This window comes from Salmo trutta, unplaced genomic scaffold, assembly GCF_901001165.1.
Source record: "Salmo trutta unplaced genomic scaffold, fSalTru1.1, whole genome shotgun sequence".
NCBI classification, from domain to species: Eukaryota; Metazoa; Chordata; class Actinopteri; order Salmoniformes; family Salmonidae; genus Salmo; species Salmo trutta.
The window spans coordinates 41,249-59,679 of NW_021822746.1; the positions used below are offsets into that span (position 1 = coordinate 41,249).

The window sequence follows — 18,431 nt, forward strand, 5'->3', positions numbered from 1 at the left end:
ACTTACGGTCCCATCTCAAAAATACAGAGATAGAAATAGAGAAATTATAGAAAAATAATAACACAAGGACTAAATCCACAATGAGTGACAATAACTTGGTTATATTCACGGCGGGGTACCAGTACCAGTACCAGTACCGAGTAATGATAACTTGATTATATACACGGCGGGGTACCAGTACCGAGTAATGCTAACTTGGTTATATACACGGCGGGGTACCAGTACTGAGTCATGATAACTTGGTTATATACACGGCGGGGTACCAGTACCGAGTCATGATAACTTGGTTATATACACGGCGGGGTACCAGTACCGAGTCATGATAACTTGGTTATATACACGGCGGGGTACCAGTACCAGTACCAGTACCGAGTTGATGCACAAGGGTGCGAGGTAATTTAGGTAGATATGTACATATAGGTATGTTTAGATCTCCCGAGTGGCGCAGCGGTCTAAGGCACTGCATCTCAGTGCTACAGGCGTCACTACAGACCCTGGTTCGATCCTGGGCTGTATCACAACCGGCCGTGATTGGGAGTCCCATAGAGCGGCGCACAATTGGCCCATCGTTGTCCGGGTTAGGGGAGGGTTTGGCCAGGGGGGTAGGTCGTCATTGTAAAATAAGAATTTGTTTCTTAACTGACTTGCCTAGATAAATAAAGGTTAAATAAATAAAATAAAAAACCATGAAGTGACTAGGCAACAGGATAGATAATAAACAGTAGCAGCAGATTATTTTTTTATTTTTTTTTATTTACTTTATTTTTTTATTTAACCTTTATTTAACTCGGTAAGTCATTTAAGAACATATTGTTATTTACAATGACGTCCTTCCAAAAGGCAAAAGACCTTCTGCGGGGACAGGGATAAGAAAATATAGGACAAAACACACATCATGACAAGAGAGATAACACTACATAAAGAGAGACCTAAGACAACAACATAGCATGGTAGCAACACAACATGACAACACAGCACAGCAGCAACACAACATGACAACACAGCATGGCAGCAACACAACATGACAACACAGCACGGCTGCAACACAACATGACAACACAGCACGGCTGCAACACAACATGACAACACAGCATGGCAGCAACACAACATGACAACGCAGCATGGCAGCAACACAACATGACAACGCAGCATGGCAGCAACACAACATGACAACGCAGCATGGCAGCAACACAACATGACAACACAACATGACAACACAGCATGGCAGCAACACAACATGACAACACAGCATGGCAGCAACACAACATGACAACACAGCATGGTAGCAACACAACATGACAACAACACAACATGGTAGCAGCACAACATGGTAGCAGCACAAAACATGGTACAAACTTTATTGGGCACAGACAACAGCACAAAGGTCAAGAAGGTAGAGACAACAATACATCACGCAAAGTCAAATGAGTTAGTACAAAAAGGGTCAATGCAGGTTGTCCGGGTAGCTATTTGGTTAACTATTTAACTAACTAGCAGTCTTATAGCTTGGGGGTAGCAGCTCTCCAGGGTCCTGTTGGTTCTAGACTTGGTGCGTTGGTACCGCTGGCCGTGGGGCAACAGAGAGAACAGATTGGTACCGCTGGCCGTGATGCAGCAGAGAGAACAGATTGGTACCGCTGGCCGTGGGGCAGCAGAGAGAACAGATTGGTACCGCTGGCCGTAGGGCAGCAGAGAGAACAGATTGGTACCGCTGGTCGTGAGGCAGCAGAGAGAACAGATTGGTACCGCTGGCCGTGGGGCAGCAGAGAGAACAGATTGGTACCGCTGGCCGTGGGGCAGCAGAGAGAACAGATTGGTACCGCTGGCCGTGGGGCAGCAGAGAGAACAGATTGGTACCGCTGGCCGTGGGGCAGCAGAGAGAACAGATTGGTACCGCTGGTCGTGGGGCAGCAGAGAGAACAGATTGGTACCGCTGGCCGTGGGGCAGCAGAGAGAACAGATTGGTACCGCTGGCCGTGGGGCAGCAGAGAGAACACTCTATGACATCATCCCTTGTACTGACATGAGCTCGCTTCTGACCAATCACCATTGCCTGGTTGTACAGCCCTATGTAATATTATAATCTAATTCATACGTGCCACTAAGTAAATGTGTTTATGCAAAACACCTTACAGTAGAGGGAGCGCATAGTGCATACACTTTTCATACGTGTACGATCCCTTGGGGAATTGAACCCATGACCTCAGCTTTATGAGCACCACACCACACAGCGCCATGTGTATTAGAGCATAGAAACACAGCACCGTGTGTATTAGAGCATAGAAACACAGCACCGTGTGTATTAGAGCATAGAAACACAGCACCGTGTGTATGAGAGCATAGAAACACAGCACCGTGTGTATGAGAGCATAGAAACACAGCACCGTGTGTATGAGAGCATAGAAACACAGCACCGTGTGTATGAGAGCATAGAAACACAGCACCGTGTGTATTAGAGCATTGAAAGACAGCACCATGTGTATTAGAGCATATAAACACAGCACCGTGTGTATTAGAGCATAGAAACACAGCACCGTGTGTATTAGAGCATAGAAACACAGCACCGTGTGTATTAGAGCATAGAAACACAGCACCGTGTGTATTAGAGCATAGAAACACAGCACCGTGTGTATTAGAGCATAGAAGCACAGCACCGTGTGTATTAGAGCATAGAAACACAGCACCGTGTGTATTAGAGCATAGAAACACAGCACCGTGTGTATTAGAGCACAGAAACACAGCACCATGTGTATTAGAGCATAGAAACACAGCACCGTGTGTATTAGAGCATAGGAACACAGCACTGTGTGTATTAGAGCATAGAAACACAGCACCGTGTGTATTAGAGCATAGAAACACAGCACCGTGTGTATTAGAGCATAGAAGCACAGCACCGTGTGTATTAGAGCATAGAAACACAGCACCGTGTGTATTAGAGCATAGAAACACAGCACCGTGTGTATTAGAGCATAGAAGCACAGCACCGTGTCTATTAGAGCATAGAAACACAGCACCGTGTCTATTAGAGCATAGAAACACAGCACCGTGTGTATTAGAGCATAGAAACACAGCACCGTGTGTATTAGAGCATGGAAACACAGCACCGTGTGTATTAGAGCATAGAAATGGACAGCACAACACAGGACCATAGAATTAATAGTATTCATTGTATGTGCATAATAATATCTGTCTATAAACAAATCTCTCAAACACAACCCATTGTAATATAGATGCATCAGTAGTCCATAGAAAGTAGTGATGTTCATACTGTCTCTCTGCACTGATCTCTATAACGGTACTGATCTTAGATATTTACAGTCAGCAGTTTGGGTCTGATCTGAATCATGTTCTCCTCCTCTCCTCTTCCCCTTCTCCTCTCTTCCTCCTCTCCTCCTCCTCTCCTCCTCTCCTCTTCCCCTCTCTTCCTCTCCTCCTCCCCCTTCCCTCCTCTTCCCCTTCTCCTCTCTTCCTCCTCCTCCTCCTCCTTCCCTCCCCTTCTCCTCTCTTCCTCCTCCTCTCCTCCTCCTTCCCTCCTCCTCTCCACCCTGTTTCCTATCAGTCTCCCCATGGAAATGTGATAACAAGTCGAGGCTTGCCCATGAGATAAGCATCTCTGACTGTAAACCAGGAGAGGAGAATGATTACTGTAAACCTTTCCATCCTGAGTCATGGTGGAGCCAGGAGAGGAGAGTGGTTACTGTAAACCTTACCATCCTGAGTCATGGTGGAGCCAGGAGAGGAGAATGGTTACTGTAAACCTTACCATCCTGAGTCATGGTGGAGCCAGGAGAGGAGAGTGGTTACTGTAAACCTTACCATCCGGAGTCATGGTGGAGCCAGGAGAGGAGAGTGGTTACTGTAAACCTTACCATCCTGAGTCATGGTGGAGCCAGGAGAGGAGAGTGGTTACTGTAAACCTTACCATCCTGAGTCATGGTGGAGCCAGGAGAGGAGAGTGGTACACAGTGGCTACATCTCAAATGGCTCTCTATTCTCTATGTAGTGGACTACCATTGACCAAAGCCTTATGGGCCCTGGTGAAAAGTAGTGCACTACATAGGGAATAGGGTGCCATTTGAGATGCACCCTTTAATACAGCATAACTCTAGCTGCCAGGAAGTCTGCTCTGACATGTCAGGATGGATGAAGGGAAGGAAGGTAGAGGGGAGGATGGGTAGAGGAGAGGATGGGTAGAGGGAGGATGGGTAGAGGGAGGATGGGTAGAGGGAGGATGGGTAGAGGGAGGATGGGTAGAGGAGAGGATGGGTAGAGGAGAGGATGGGTAGAGGAGAGGATGGGTAGAGGAGAGGATGGGTAGAGGGAGGATGGGTAGAGGAGAGGATGGGTAGAGGGAGGATGGGTAGAGGAGAGGATGGGTAGAGGAGAGGATGGGTAGAGGGAGGATGGGTAGAGGGAGGATGGGTAGAGGGAGGATGGGTAGAGGAGAGGATGGGTAGAGGAGAGGATGGGTAGAGGAGAGGATGGGTAGAGGAGAGGATGGGTAGACGGAGGATGGGTAGAGGAGAGGATGGGTAGAGGGAGGATGGGTAGAGGGAGGATGGGTAGAGGAGGGGATGGGTAGAGGGAGGATGGGTAGAGGGAGGATGGGTAGAGGGAGGATGGGTAGAGGGAGGAGGGGGTAGAGGGAGGATGGGTAGAGGGAGGATGGGTAGAGGGAGGATGGGTAGAGGAGGGGATGGGTAGAGGGAGGATGGGTAGAGGGAGGATGGGTAGAGGGAGGATGGGTAGAGGAGGGGATGGGTAGAGGGAGGATGGGTAGAGGGAGGATGGGTAGAGGGAGGATGGGTAGAGGGAGGATGGGTAGAGGGAGGATGGGTAGAGGAGGGGATGGGTAGAGGAGGGGATGGGTAGAGGAGAGGATGGGTAGAGGGAGGATGGGTAGAGGGAGGATGGGTAGAGGGAGGATGGTAGAGGGAGGATGGGTAGAGGGAGGATGGGTAGAGGAGGGGATGGGTAGAGGAGGGGATGGGTAGAGGGAGGATGGGTAGAGGAGGGGATGGGTAGAGGGAGGATGGGTAGAGGGAGGATGGGTAGAGGGAGGATGGGTAGAGGAGAGGATGGGTAGAGGGAGGATGGGTAGAGGAGAGGATGGGTAGAGAGAGGATGGGTAGAGGGAGGATGGGTAGAGGGAGGATGGGTAGAGGAGGGGATGGTAGAGGGAGGATGGGTAGAGGGAGCATGGGTAGAGGGAGGATGGGTAGAGGAGAGGATGGGTAAAGGGAGGATGGGTAGAGGAGGGGTAGAGGAGAGGATGGGTAGAGGGAGGATGGGTAGAGGAGAGGATGGGTAGAGGGAGGATGGGTAGAGGAGAGGATGGGTAGAGGGAGGATGGGTAGAGGGAGGATGGGTAGAGGGAGGATGGGTAGAGGAGAGGATGGGTAGAGGGAGGATGGGTAGAGGGAGGATGGGTAGAGGGAGGATGGGTAGAGGAGAGGATGGGTAGAGGGAGGATGGTAGAGGGAGGATGGGTAGAGGGAGGATGGGTAGAGGAGAGGATGGGTAAAGGGAGGATGGGTAGAGGAGGGGTAGAGGAGAGGATGGGTAGAGGGAGGATGGGTAGAGGGAGGATGGGTAGAGGGAGGATGGGTAGAGGAGGGGATGGGTAGAGGGAGGATGGGTAGAGGAGAGGATGGGTAGAGGGAGGATGGGTAGAGGAGAGGATGGGTAGAGGAGGGGATGGTAGAGGGAGGATGGGTAGAGGGAGGATGGTAGAGGGAGGATGGGTAGAGGGAGGATGGGTAGAGGGAGGATGGTAGAGGAGAGGATGGGTAGAGGAGGGGATGGTAGAGGGAGGATGGGTAGAGGGAGGATGGGTAGAGGGAGGATGGGTAGAGGGAGGATGGTAGAGGGAGGATGGGTAGAGGGAGGATGGGTAGAGGGAGGATGGGTAGAGGGAGGATGGGTAGAGGAGAGGATGGGTAGAGGAGAGGATGGGTAGAGGGAGGATGGTAGAGGGAGGATGGGTAGAGGGAGGATGGGTAGAGGGAGGATGGTAAAGGGAGGATGGGTAGAGGAGAGGATGGGTAGAGGGAGGATGGTAGAGGGAGGATGGGTAGAGGGAGGATGGGTAGAGGGAGGATGGTAAAGGGAGGATGGGTAGAGGAGAGGATGGTAGAGGGAGGATGGTAGAGGGAGGATGGGTAGAGGGAGGATGGGTAGAGGGAGGATGGGTAGATGGAGGATGGTAGAGGGAGGATGGGTAGAGGAGAGGATGGGTAGAGGAGAGGATGGGTAGAGGGAGGATGGGTAGAGGAGAGGATGGGTAGAGGGAGGATTGTAAAGGGAGGATGGGTAGAGGGAGGATGGGTAGAGAGGATGGTAGAGGGAGGATGGTAGAGGAGAGGATGGGTAGAGGGAGGATGGTAGAGGGAGGATGGTAAAGGGAGGATGGGTAGAGGGAGGATGGGTATAGGAGAGGATGGGTAGAGGGAGGATGGGTAGAGGGAGGATGGGTAGAGGAGAGGATGGGTAGAGGGAGGATGGTAGAGGGAGGATGGGTAGAGGGAGGATTGTAAAGGGAGGATGGGTAGAGGGAGGATGGGTATAGGAGAGGATGGGTAGAGGGAGGATGGGTAGAGGGAGGATGGGTAGAGGAGAGGATGGGTAGAGGGAGGATGGGTAGAGGGAGGATGGGTAGAGGAGAGGATGGGTAGAGGAGAGGATGGGTAGAGGAGAGGATGGGTAGAGGAGAGGATGGGTAGAGGAGAGGATGGTAGAGGGAGGATGGTAGAGGGAGGATGGGTAGAGGAGGGGAGTAGTGTCTGAGAGGTGTCTGTTTTGGAAATAGAACCACATCACAAATGAAATACAGGAGTGCTACTATTCAATTCAAATCATGTATTTCTCCCACAGGGCAGGACTGCAAATAGGTCAAAATAACATACAGTAACATAAACCAGCAGGAAGTTGTTTAGCAGAAAGGGGCTGCACACTGCAGTAATCTTTGTGGACGATGAATATGTTGAAATTAACCCCCCAGCAGTCCACTGAGACAGGACCAGACTGTGTACAGAATATAATCATGTACATTAAAGTGTCCCCCTACTTAGAGGACATTGTTGCTGATTGTCTATTGGCTGCTTGCTGCTTTTGAAAATGATAGTTTATATGAAAAAGCCTTGTGTCCCATTTTACACTGACTGTGAGACTGAGCCATAGAGAATCAGTGGTCAATTACATCGCTTTATAGCAGCAGTGATCTATCGTCTTGTTGTGATACAGTAGAGACCAGTATCTTCTTGTTGAGGATGGTTGTTGTGATACAGTAGAGACCAGTATCTTCTTGTTGAGATACAGTAGAGACCAGTATCTTCTTGTTGTGATACAGTAGAGACCAGTATCTTCTTGTTGTGATACAGTAGAGACCAGCATCTTCTTGTTGTGATACAGTAGAGACCAGAACTACACGGGAGGATCTTGTCAATGATCTCAAGGCAGCTGGGACCATAGTCACCAAGAAAACAATTGGTAACACACTACTGCGTGAAGGACTGAAATCCTGCAGCGCCCGCAATGTCCCCCTGCTCAAGAAAGCACATATACATGCCCGTCTGAAGTTTGCCAATGAACATCTGAATGATTCAGAGGACAACTGGGTGAAAGTGTGGAGCTCTTTGGCATCAACTCGCCGTGTTTGGATGAGGAGGAATGCTGCCTATGACCCCAAGAACAACATCCCCACCGTCAAACATGGAGGTGGAAACATTATGCTTTGGGGATGTTTTTCTGCTAAGGGGACAGGACAACTTCACCGCATCAAAGGGATGATGGACGGGGCCATGTACCGTCAAATCTTGGGTGAGAACCTCCTTCCCTCAGCCAGGGCATTGAAAATGGGTCGTGGATGGGTATTCCAGCATGACAATGACCCAAAACACACGGCCAAGGCAACAAAGGAGTGGCTCAAGAAGAAGCACATTAAGGTCCTGGAGTGGCCTAGCCAGTCTCCAGACCTTAATCCCATAGAAAATCTGTGGAGGGAGCTGAAGGTTCGAGTTGCCAAACGTCAGCCTCGAAACCTTAATGACTTGGAGAAGATCTGCATAGAGGAGTGGGACAAAATCCCTCCTGAGATGTGTGCAAACCTGGTGGCCAACTACAAGAAACGTCTGACCTGTGTGATTGCCAACAAGGGTTTTGCCACCAAGTACTAAGTCATGTTTTGCAGAGGGGTCAAATACTTATTTCCCTCATTAAAATGCAAACCTTTTTATAACTTTTTGACTTGTGTTTTTCTGGATTTGTTTGTTGTTATTCTGTCTCTCACTGTTCAAATAAACCTACCATTAAAATTATAGACTGATCATTTCTTTGTCAGTTGGCAAACGTACAAAATCAGCAGGGGATCAAATACTTTTTTCCCTCACTGTAGTCTATCTTCCCCAACACTGACAGAGACAGATATTTTCATTTTATTTGAACCTTTATTTAACTAGGCAAGTCAGTTAAGAACAAATTCTTATTTACTATGACGGCCTACACCGGCCAAACATTACAGTCCTTCACCTCTCTGGTACAGAACTCTCCACTCCCATCACAGTCCTCCACCTCTCTGGTATAGAACTCTCCACTCCCATCACAGTCCTTCACCTCTCTGGTACAGAACTCTCCACTCCCATCACAGTCCTTCACCTCTCTGGTACAGAACTCTCCACTCCCATCACAGTCCTTCACCTCTCTGGTACAGAACTCTCCACTCCCATTCACAGTCCTTCACCTCTCTGGTACAGAACTCTCCACTCCCATCACAGTCCTTCACCTCTCTGGTACAGAACTCTCCACTCCCATCACAGTCCTTCACCTCTCTGGTACAGAACTCTCCACTCCCATTCACAGTTCTTCACCTCTCTGGTACAGAACTCTCCACTCTCCACTCCCATCACAGTCCTTCACCTCTCTGGTACAGAACTCTCCACTCCCATCACAGTCCTTCACCTCTCTGGTACAGAACTCTCCACTCCCATCACAGTCCTTCACCTCTCTGGTATAGAACTCTCCACTCTCCACTCCCATCACAGTCCTTCACCTCTCTGGTACAGAACTCTCCACTCCCATCACAGTCCTTCACCTCTCTGGTACAGAACTCTCCACTCCCATCACAGTCCTTCACCTCTCTGGTACAGAACTCTCCACTCCCATTCTCATCACAGTCCTTCACCTCTCTGGTACAGAACTCTCCACTCCCTTCACAGTCCTTCACCTCTCTGGTATAGAACTCTCCACTCCCATCACAGTCCTTCACCTCTCTGGTACAGAACTCTCCACTCCCATTCACATCACAGTCCTTCACCTCTCTGGTACAGAACTCTCCACTCCCATCACAGTCCTTCACCTCTCTGGTATAGAACTCTCCACTCCCATCACAGTCCTTCACCTCTCTGGTACAGAACTCTCCACTCTCCACTCCCATTACAGTCCTTCACCTCTCTGGTACAGAACTCTCCACTCCCATCACAGTCCTCCACCTCTCTGGTACAGAACTCTCCACTCCCATTCACATTACCTGAATAAAAGGCACAATGAGACTATGAGGCTAAGAGAGAGAGAGAGAGAGTCTGTTTTTGGCAATGTAAACATATGTTTGCCATGCCAATAAAGCCCCATTGAATTGAGAGAGTGAGCAATAGAGAGATAGAGATGTCATAGTCTCCAGTCTCTCTCTCTCTCCCTCTTTATCCTCCCTCCCTCTCTCCCTCTTTATCCTCCCTCCCTCTCTATTGTAACTCCCCAGATGTAGCACAGTCATCTACCTTCATTATTAACTCCTTAATTAACTCTGCAAGGTGGCCAAATTAAGCCATCAAAGTTTGGGATTCAGGAAGTAATTAATAAAAGACACAGGTATGTCCCAAATGGAATCCTATTCTTTTTTTTGACCAGAGCCCTATGGGGTAGTACACTATAGAGCCCTATAGGGTAGTACACTATAGAGCCCTATGGGTTCTGGGCCCTGGTCAAAAGTAGTGCACTACCTAGGGAATAGGTTGCCATTTGGGACAAAGCCAGAGGCTCTGTTCATTAAATCAATATTACATTTTCCCAGCCCGTAAGTTCCTCCATTTGTGTTCTTCAAATGAGACAGAGAGAGAGACCGAGAGACAGAGACAGAGAGAGACAGAGAGAGAGAAATTGCTCTGTGATTAGAATAGGTATCTTTTTGTTCATGACCTGTTGCCACCAGAAAAGGGCAAGTGGTGAAGAACAAACACCATTGTAAATACAACCCATATTTATGTTTATTTATTTTCCCTTTTGTACTTTAACCATTTGCACATAATATGACATTTGAAATGTCTTTATTTTTTTGTAATTTTGTGAGTGTAATGTTTAATGTTCATTTTTACTATTTATTCCACTTTTGTTTATTATCTACAGTTGAAGTCGGAAGTTTACATACACCTTAGCCAAATCCATTTAAACTCATTTTTTCCCAACTCCTGACATTTAATCCTAGTAAAAATTCCCTGTTTTAGGTCAGTTAGGATCACCACTTTATTTTAAGAATGTAAAATGTCAGAATAATAGTAGAGAGAATGATTTATTTCAGCTTTTATTTTTTTTCATCACATTCCCAGTGGGTCAGAAGTTTACATACACTCAATTAGTATTTGGTAGCATTGCCTTTAAATCGTTTAACTTGGGTCAAACGTTTCGGGTAGCCTTCCACAAGCTTCCCACAATAAGTTGGGTGAATTTTGTCCCATTCCTCCTGACAGAGCTGGAGTAACTGAGTCAGGTTTGTAGGCCTCCTTGCTCGCACACACTTTTGCCCACAAATTTTCTATAGGATTGAGGTCAGGGCTTTGTGATGGCCCTCCAATACCTTGACTTTGTTGTCCTTATTAAGCCATTTTGCCACAACTTTGGAAGCATGCTTGAGGTCATTGTCCCTTTGGAAGACCCATTTGCGACAAAGCTTTAACTTCCTGACTGATGTCTTGAGATGTTGCTTCAATATATCCACATAATTGTCCTTACTCATGATGCTATCTATTTTGTGAAGTGCACCAGTCCCTCCTGCAGCAAAGCACCCCCATAACATGATGCTGCCACCCCTGTGCTTCACAGGTGGGATGGTGTTCTCCGGCTTGCAAGCCTCCCCCTTTTTCCTCCAAACATAACGATGGTCATTATGGCCAAACAGTTCTATTTTTGTTTCATCAGATGAGAGGACATTTCTCCAAAAATACGATCTTTGTCCCCATGTGCAGTTGCAAACCGTAATCTGGCTTTTTTTATGGCGGTTTTGGAGCAGTGGCTTCTTCCTTGCTGAGCGGCCTTTCAGGTTATGTTGATATAGGACTCGTTTTACTGTGGATATAGATACTTTTGTACCTGTTTCCTCCAGCATCTTCACAAGGTCCTTTGCTGTTGTTCTGGGACTGATTTGCACTTTTCTCACCAAAGTACGTTCATCTCTAGGAGACAGAACACGTCTCCTTGCTGAGCGGTATGACGGCTGCGTGGTCCCATGGTGTTTATACTTGCGTACTATTGTTTGTACAGATGAACGTGGTACCTTCAGGTGTTTGGAAATTGCTCCCAAGGATGAACCAGACTTGTGGAGGTCTACAATTTTTTTTCTGAGGTCTTGGCTGATTTCTTTTGATTTTCCCATGATGTCAAGCAAAGAGGCACTGAGTTTCAAGGTAGGCCTTGAAATACATCCACAGGTACACCTCCAATTGACTCAAATTATGTCAATTAACCTATCAGAAGCTTCTTAAGCCATAACATCGTTTTCTGGAATTTTCCAAGCTGTTTAAAGGCACAGTCTACTTAGTGTATGTAAACTTCTGACCCACTGGAATTGTGATACAGTGAATTATAAGTGAAATAATCTGTCTGTAAACAATTGTTGGAAAAATTACTTGTGTCATGCACAAAGTAGATGTCCTAACTGACTTGCCAAAACTATAGTTTGTTATCAAGAAATGTGTGGAGTTGTTGAAAAACAAGTTTTAATGACTCCAACCTAAGTGTATGTAAACTTCCCACTACAACTGTACTTCACTTGCTTTGGCAATGTTAACATATGTTTCCTATGCCAATAAAGCCCTTAAATTGAATTGAGAGAGAAAGCGAGAGAGAGAAATGAAGTATGTGTGTTTCTATATTTATTCTTGCTTAATCAGAATCAGGTGTCTGGAAGCAGACTGTGTTGACACTGTGGCTAGTGTGATCCAGTACGGACCCCACTCTCTCTTCTGCTATGTCCTCATTTACAAATAACCAGCCTCTTTCTTCATTCATCTTTCCTCGACTCCTTGCATCCTCTCCTTTCCTCCTTCTCACAACTCATTGGAGAAGAGATGGGAGGAGATAGAGGGGATGTAGGGATGCCACAGACTTCAATGCAACGTCTATTTCACGTCTGTGTGTGGCCAGTTCCCGGCCACCACCACCACAATGGGATTTTAGTCTGAAAATACTTCATAACACAGAGGTTTTAAAACCAGTTGGCAGAAAAGCTGAAAACCTGACAGATGGACCGACAACACTTGAGGGATCTAAATTCTCTAATTTCACGCTTCAGCTTTTAATTATGAGAGTCAACAGAATTACATTAGTCACTGTAGAAACAACGGTGCAATCATTATCCTGTTGTTTCTTTCTCCCCCTCTCTCTCCCCTCTCTCTCCCACTCTCTCCCCTCTCTCTCCCCTCTCTCTCCCCTCTCTCTCCCTCCCTGTCTCTTTCTTTCTCCCTCTCTTTTAGAGAATGTGCAGCAACAGCTTGCAGAAACAGAACTAATGTGTTGCTGCTAACAACGAGGTGAAATTCTTCCCTTTAAGAAATAGCTCGTTCATCAAAGCCTCAGGCTCACTCTCAGGATTCCTCTGGGGAGCTAGTCGGGGTGTAGACACAAACACAAACACACATTCTCTGTCGCTATAGACACAGAGAGAGAGAGAGAGACGACAGGTGATTCAAAAGTGTCTTGTGTTTGTGCATCATCTATGTCTGCAACTGTTTTTAGTGCGAGGGGGAGAAATGTTTCTATGAATCCTTACGTCTCTCATGGTGGGAGACCGGGGCTACCATCAGACATATTTCAAATAGCTTTTTTGTCAGCCTGCCAAAGTAAAAGAGCTGAGGGGGAAAACTCTTGACTACAAAGAGATATGAGTCTGCTGGGTTTTAGATTTAAATCTCTGGTGTTTGGGGAGAAAAGATACAAGGAGATATTCTATCGATGCCCAGCAGTCGCTGTGGGGCACATGTAAACAAATCATCTCTGAAATATAAATATGAAAGTGTAGTGTGTGAAGGCCTCGAAGCCTGAAAACCTTTCACTAATTGCCAAGAAGCACAACGTTTGTGGGCCTTAACTTTCTGTTACTCCTCTCTCCTCTTCATTCTCTTCTCCTCTCCTATTTAGCTCATAAAATCATCCTACAGCTCAAATCAAAAGGATGTCTTAAGAATTGGTGACCTTTGCAACGTGCTCTGGTGATTCCCTCTACATACGGTTCAGATTGTCTTTCTCCTCTACGTACGGTTCAGATTGTCTTTCTCCTCTACATACGGTTCAGATTGTCTTTCTGCTCTACATACGGTTCAGATTGTCTTTCTCCTCTACGTACGGTTCAGATTGTCTTTCTGCTCTACATACGGTTCAGATTGTCTTTCTCCTCTACATACGGTTCGGATTGTCTTTCTCCTCTACATACGGTTCAGAATTTCTTTCTGCTCTACATACGGTTCAGATTGTCTTTCTGCTCTACATACGGTTCAGATTGTCTTTCTGCTCTATGTACGGTTCAGATTGTCTTTCTGCTCTACGTACGGTTCAGATTGTCTTTCTGCTCTACATACGGTTCAGATTGTCTTTCTGCTCTACATACGGTTCAGATTGTCTTTCTGCTCTACGTACGGTTCAGATTGTCTTTCTGCTCTACGTACGGTTCAGATTGTCTTTCTGCTCTACGTACGGTTCAGATTGTCTTTCTGCTCTACACACGGTTCAGATTGGCTCACAAAGAAGGAGAGAAAGGTGAGAGAGAGGGTGATGAGAGAGGGGAGAGGGGGGAGAGAGAGAGAGGGGGAGAGAGAGCGAGGGGGGAGAGAGTAGAGAGATAGTAGGGAGAGCATAAGTGAGAAAATAGTCAATAAATAAAAATAGGGGAGGAGTAAGAAATAGATGAGAGGAACCAACAAGACAGAAAGGAAAAGGGGGAACAAAGACAGAAAGAGATGCTGGAAGCCAAGTGTCATATCCCCTCTGGATCTCTCCAGTGTAACATCCCCTCTGGATCTCTCCAGTGTAATATCCCCTCTGGATCTCTCCGGTGTAATATCCCCTCTGGATCTCTCCGGTGTAATATCCCCTCTGGATCTCTCCGGTGTAATATCCCCTCTGGATCTCTCCGGTGTAATATCCCCTCTGGATCTCTCCAGTGTAATATCCCCTCTGGATCTCTCCGGTGTAATATCCCCTCTGGATCTCTCCGGTGTAATATCCCCTCTGGATCTCTCCGGTGTAATATCCCCTCTGGATCTCTCCGGTGTAATATCCCCTCTGGATCTCTCCGGTGTAATATCCCCTCTGGATCTCTCCAGTGTAATATCCCCTCTGGATCTCTCCAGTGTAATATCCCCTCTGGATCTCTCCAGTGTAAGCTGCTCTCTCATTGCTTGCAGGTGTAATAACATGGACTGATTCAGTGGGGGGGGGGGATTATGGGGCTTCGCACAATGGATGTTTCAACAACACCCCCCCAACTCTAGTCCTATGCAGCCAGCTGAGAGCCTTGTATCTAGCATAGAACCTCAGAACTGATCAGCCAGCCAGCCAGCCAGCCAGCCAGCCAGCCAGCCAGCCAGCCAGCCCGCCTGCCTGCCTGCCTCTCTCCCTCCAACATCAAGTGCTCAGTGCGTGACAAACGACTCTATAAAATGTGCGATACAATGAACATTTAATTGAATTACACACATTTGATTAGAACCAGACGGTAGCCCTCTGAGGGTCACACACACACACACACACACACACACACACACACACACACACACACCTCCCATCGTTCCACTTCTGGATTCAGGAGCCACAGAGCCAGGGAGTCTGTCTCCACACCCGGGGACCCTAACCAGCATGTTTCCTGTAGTAACCTAAAGCAAAAACAACACTTTACCATACAGTGAATATTGGGTTTTATTTGGTTGTTTTGTATTCTATTAAATACATTGGAATGGTTAAGGTTCAGTGTGAGTGAACCCTGCTGTGAGAGTCTATAGGACTGTATACATGTTTAAAATCTAAAAAGCCTTTTATTGACCTGACAGTATCTGTATTCTAGCCACAGTGAGTCTGGGTTCTGTACTAACTCTCCACTCAGTCTCATCTGTTTAACTCAGTATGGAAATGATTTCACATAGTATTTCAACCCAGTTCTGAAGATCACACAGATCACTAGCCAGAGGGAACAACAAGCATCGTGTGTGTGTGTGTGTGTGTGTGTGTGTGTGTGTGTGTGTGTGTGTGTGTGTGTGTGTGTGTGTGTGTGTGTGTAGAATTCATAGCCAGGGACATTGTCTTACGTCAGATAGTGCAATTATTCCAGTGCACTGATCTGTCTCGTATCTCACAAACTGTAATGTGTCGATCAAAAGATGGCCGGCTACACTGTCTAACATTTCAAAATATTACCTAGATGACATCGTCTGCTGAAGCCCATTTCCTGACTCAAAACTGTCTGAATGAAGCTAAAACAACACACCTGTCAATAATGCTATCTAGCTAGCTATCGAGCAACACTGCCTTCAGTATTCAGACACCTTGACTTTTTCCACATTGTGTTACAGGCTGAATTTAAAATGGATCAAATTGAGATGTTGTTGTCACTGGCCTACACACAATAATCCTTCATGTCAAAGTGGAATTATGGTTTTACAAAATGTTTACAAATGAAAAGCTGAAATGTCTTGAGTCAATAAGTATTCAGCCCTTTTGTTATGGCAAACCTAAATAAGTTCAAGAGTAAACATTGAGAGAATGCCAGGAAGGTGTGCAAAGCTGTCATCAAGGCAAAGGGTGGCTACTTTGAAGAACCTAAAATATAACATATGCTTTGATTTGTTTAACACTTTTTTGGTTACTACATGATTCCATGCATGTTATTTCATAGTTTTTTACTAAAAATACTAAAAATAAAGAAAAACCCTTGAATGAGTAGGAGTGTCCAAACTTTTGATTGGTACATAGAACACACGCAGAACACACGCAGAACACACGCAGAACACACGCAGAACACACGCAGAACACACGCAGAACACACACAGAACACACACAGAACACACACAGAACACACGCAGTCATTCTGCCCTCTGCTCATAACTCATAACGTTCCAGAAGTTATTCATTCTAACTTGTTCTTGACTCCATTCTAAGTCAGTGACATCGTTGGACTCTCTCCCACTGCCTGCCTATCTGACACGCTGTCACCCTGCTAGACACAGGGAGGGAACGTCTCCTTTACAGAGCAGATAGTCACCCTGCTAGACACAGGGAGGGAACGTCTCCTTTACAGAGCAGATAGTCACCCTGCTAGACACGGGGAGGGAATGGTCTCCTTTCCAGAGCAGATAAAGTCACCCTGCTAGACACGGGGAGGGAACGGTCTCCTTTACAGAGCAGATAGTCACCCTGCTAGACACGGGGAGGGAACGGTCTCCTTTACAGAGCAGATAGTCACCCTGCTAGACACGGGGAGGGAACGGTCTCCTTTACAGAGCAGATAGTCACCCTGCTAGACACGGGGAGGGAACGGTCTCCTTTACAGAGCAGATAAAGTCACCCTGCTAGACACGGGAAGGGAACGGTCTCCTTTACAGAGCAGATAAAGTCACCCTGCTAGGTACGGGGAGGGAACGGTCTCCTTTACAGAGCAGATAAAGTCACCCTGCTAGGTACGGGGAGGGAACGGTCTCCTTTACAGAGCAGATAAAGTCACCCTGCTAGACACGGGGAGGGAACGGTCTCCTTTACAGAGCAGATAAAGTCACCCTGCTAGGTACGGGGAGGGAACGGTCTCCTTTACAGAGCAGATAAAGTCACCCTGCTAGACACGGGGAGGGGACGGTCTCCTTTACAGAGCAGATAAAATCTCTCTATAAAACCTGACCTCATGGTCTCCCTCTGAAGCCGGTTAGGCCTTCAGGTATGGAGGGAGCTCTGTCATCTCTCTACTCTAATTTGACACTCTGCCTTCTCTGCTCAGCTCGTGATCCAGGGTGAAAAGACATTTAAAACAAGACACATCACTGTGAGGAGAGAGAGAGACAGAGACATGCCAGACACTCCATTACCATCCAGAGGAGCTGAGAGAGAGGGAGGGAAGGAGGGAGAGAAGGATGGAGGAAGATAAAGGAGAGAGAAGGAAGGAGGAGGGAGAGGGAGGAGGGACACCTGGGGCAGAGAATAAGAGGAGGGAGAGGGAGGAGGGACACCTGGGGCAGCGAATAAGAGAAGGGAAGGAGAGAGAGAGAAAGAGAGGAAGGAGAGAGAGGAAGGAGAGAGAGAGAGAGAGAGAGAGGAAGGAGAGAGAGAGAGAGAGAGAGGAAGGAGAGAGAGAGAGAGAGAGAGGAAGGAGAGAGAGAGAGAGAGAGAGAGAGAGAGAGAGAGAGAGAGAGAGAGAGACAAGTAGAGGACCAGATCATTAGCTAGCGTAGCTTGTCAACATTCTTCAACAGTCTCTCCAGTATGACTGGTAATCCTGAATGTATAGATTATTTTATTCCTCTGTGGATAACAAAAACCTGAGTTATAGATCACCTGGGACTTTCTCTCACCATCTCCTCAACTCATACACAACATCTTACCATACACACTGGTTCCCAGGTTCCTATAAAACTCTCTCTCTCTAAGGAGACACCTTCAGCATATACACAGCTCCTTAGCCCTCACTGTAGCGTCCATGTTCTTTAAAACTGAGAGAGATCGTCCATCATACCATTCTATTATACCTGTAGGACCCACACAGTCACCAATTTACACTGCTCCCCAAATGGACCCATATTCCCTACGTAGTGCACTGCTTTAGAGCAGAGCGAGTTGTGCAATTTGGGACACATCCACTGTGTCCTAGTTTGTTGTATCCGGTTAATGTTTGCAGTAACTTTGGACTTGACAACGATGCTCCGGTCAAAGTTCAATGTGCAGGAGAAAATCAGTTACAATATTCAGTGTTTCTTTTTGAAGTGCACAAAACTGAACTATCCCCTTTAAAAATCATGTCTCTGGGCTTTAGCTGGGTAATGATATTCCCTGTTATCAAGAGCTCGTTAAGAGGCTTGTTAGGCTCATTATGAACGCTCGTTAAGAGTACTCGTTATCACCGGCGGCTTGGTGAGTCAATGTGTTATCTCCTGAGTCCTGATAACCGACGGCACACACACACACACACACACACA

At 47.0% G+C, this 18,431-nt stretch overlaps 1 protein-coding gene across 1 annotated transcript in view; it reads right to left on the reverse strand.

The window, feature by feature from the left end:
• Positions 1–8,461: 8,461 nt before the first annotated feature.
• LOC115184140 (N-acetyllactosaminide beta-1,3-N-acetylglucosaminyltransferase 2) overlaps positions 8,462–18,431 on the reverse strand; it is a 57,281-nt gene continuing 47,311 nt past the window's right edge. Inside the window, exons 5-8 of the mRNA XM_029745132.1 lie at positions 15,038–15,131; positions 9,501–9,523; positions 9,131–9,325; positions 8,462–8,526 (exon numbers count right to left, since the gene is read on the reverse strand). Coding sequence (XP_029600992.1) covers positions 8,497–8,526; positions 9,131–9,325; positions 9,501–9,523; positions 15,038–15,131 — 342 coding nt within the window. The 3' untranslated portion in view covers positions 8,462–8,496. The remainder of the gene's footprint in view (positions 8,527–9,130; positions 9,326–9,500; positions 9,524–15,037; positions 15,132–18,431) is intronic.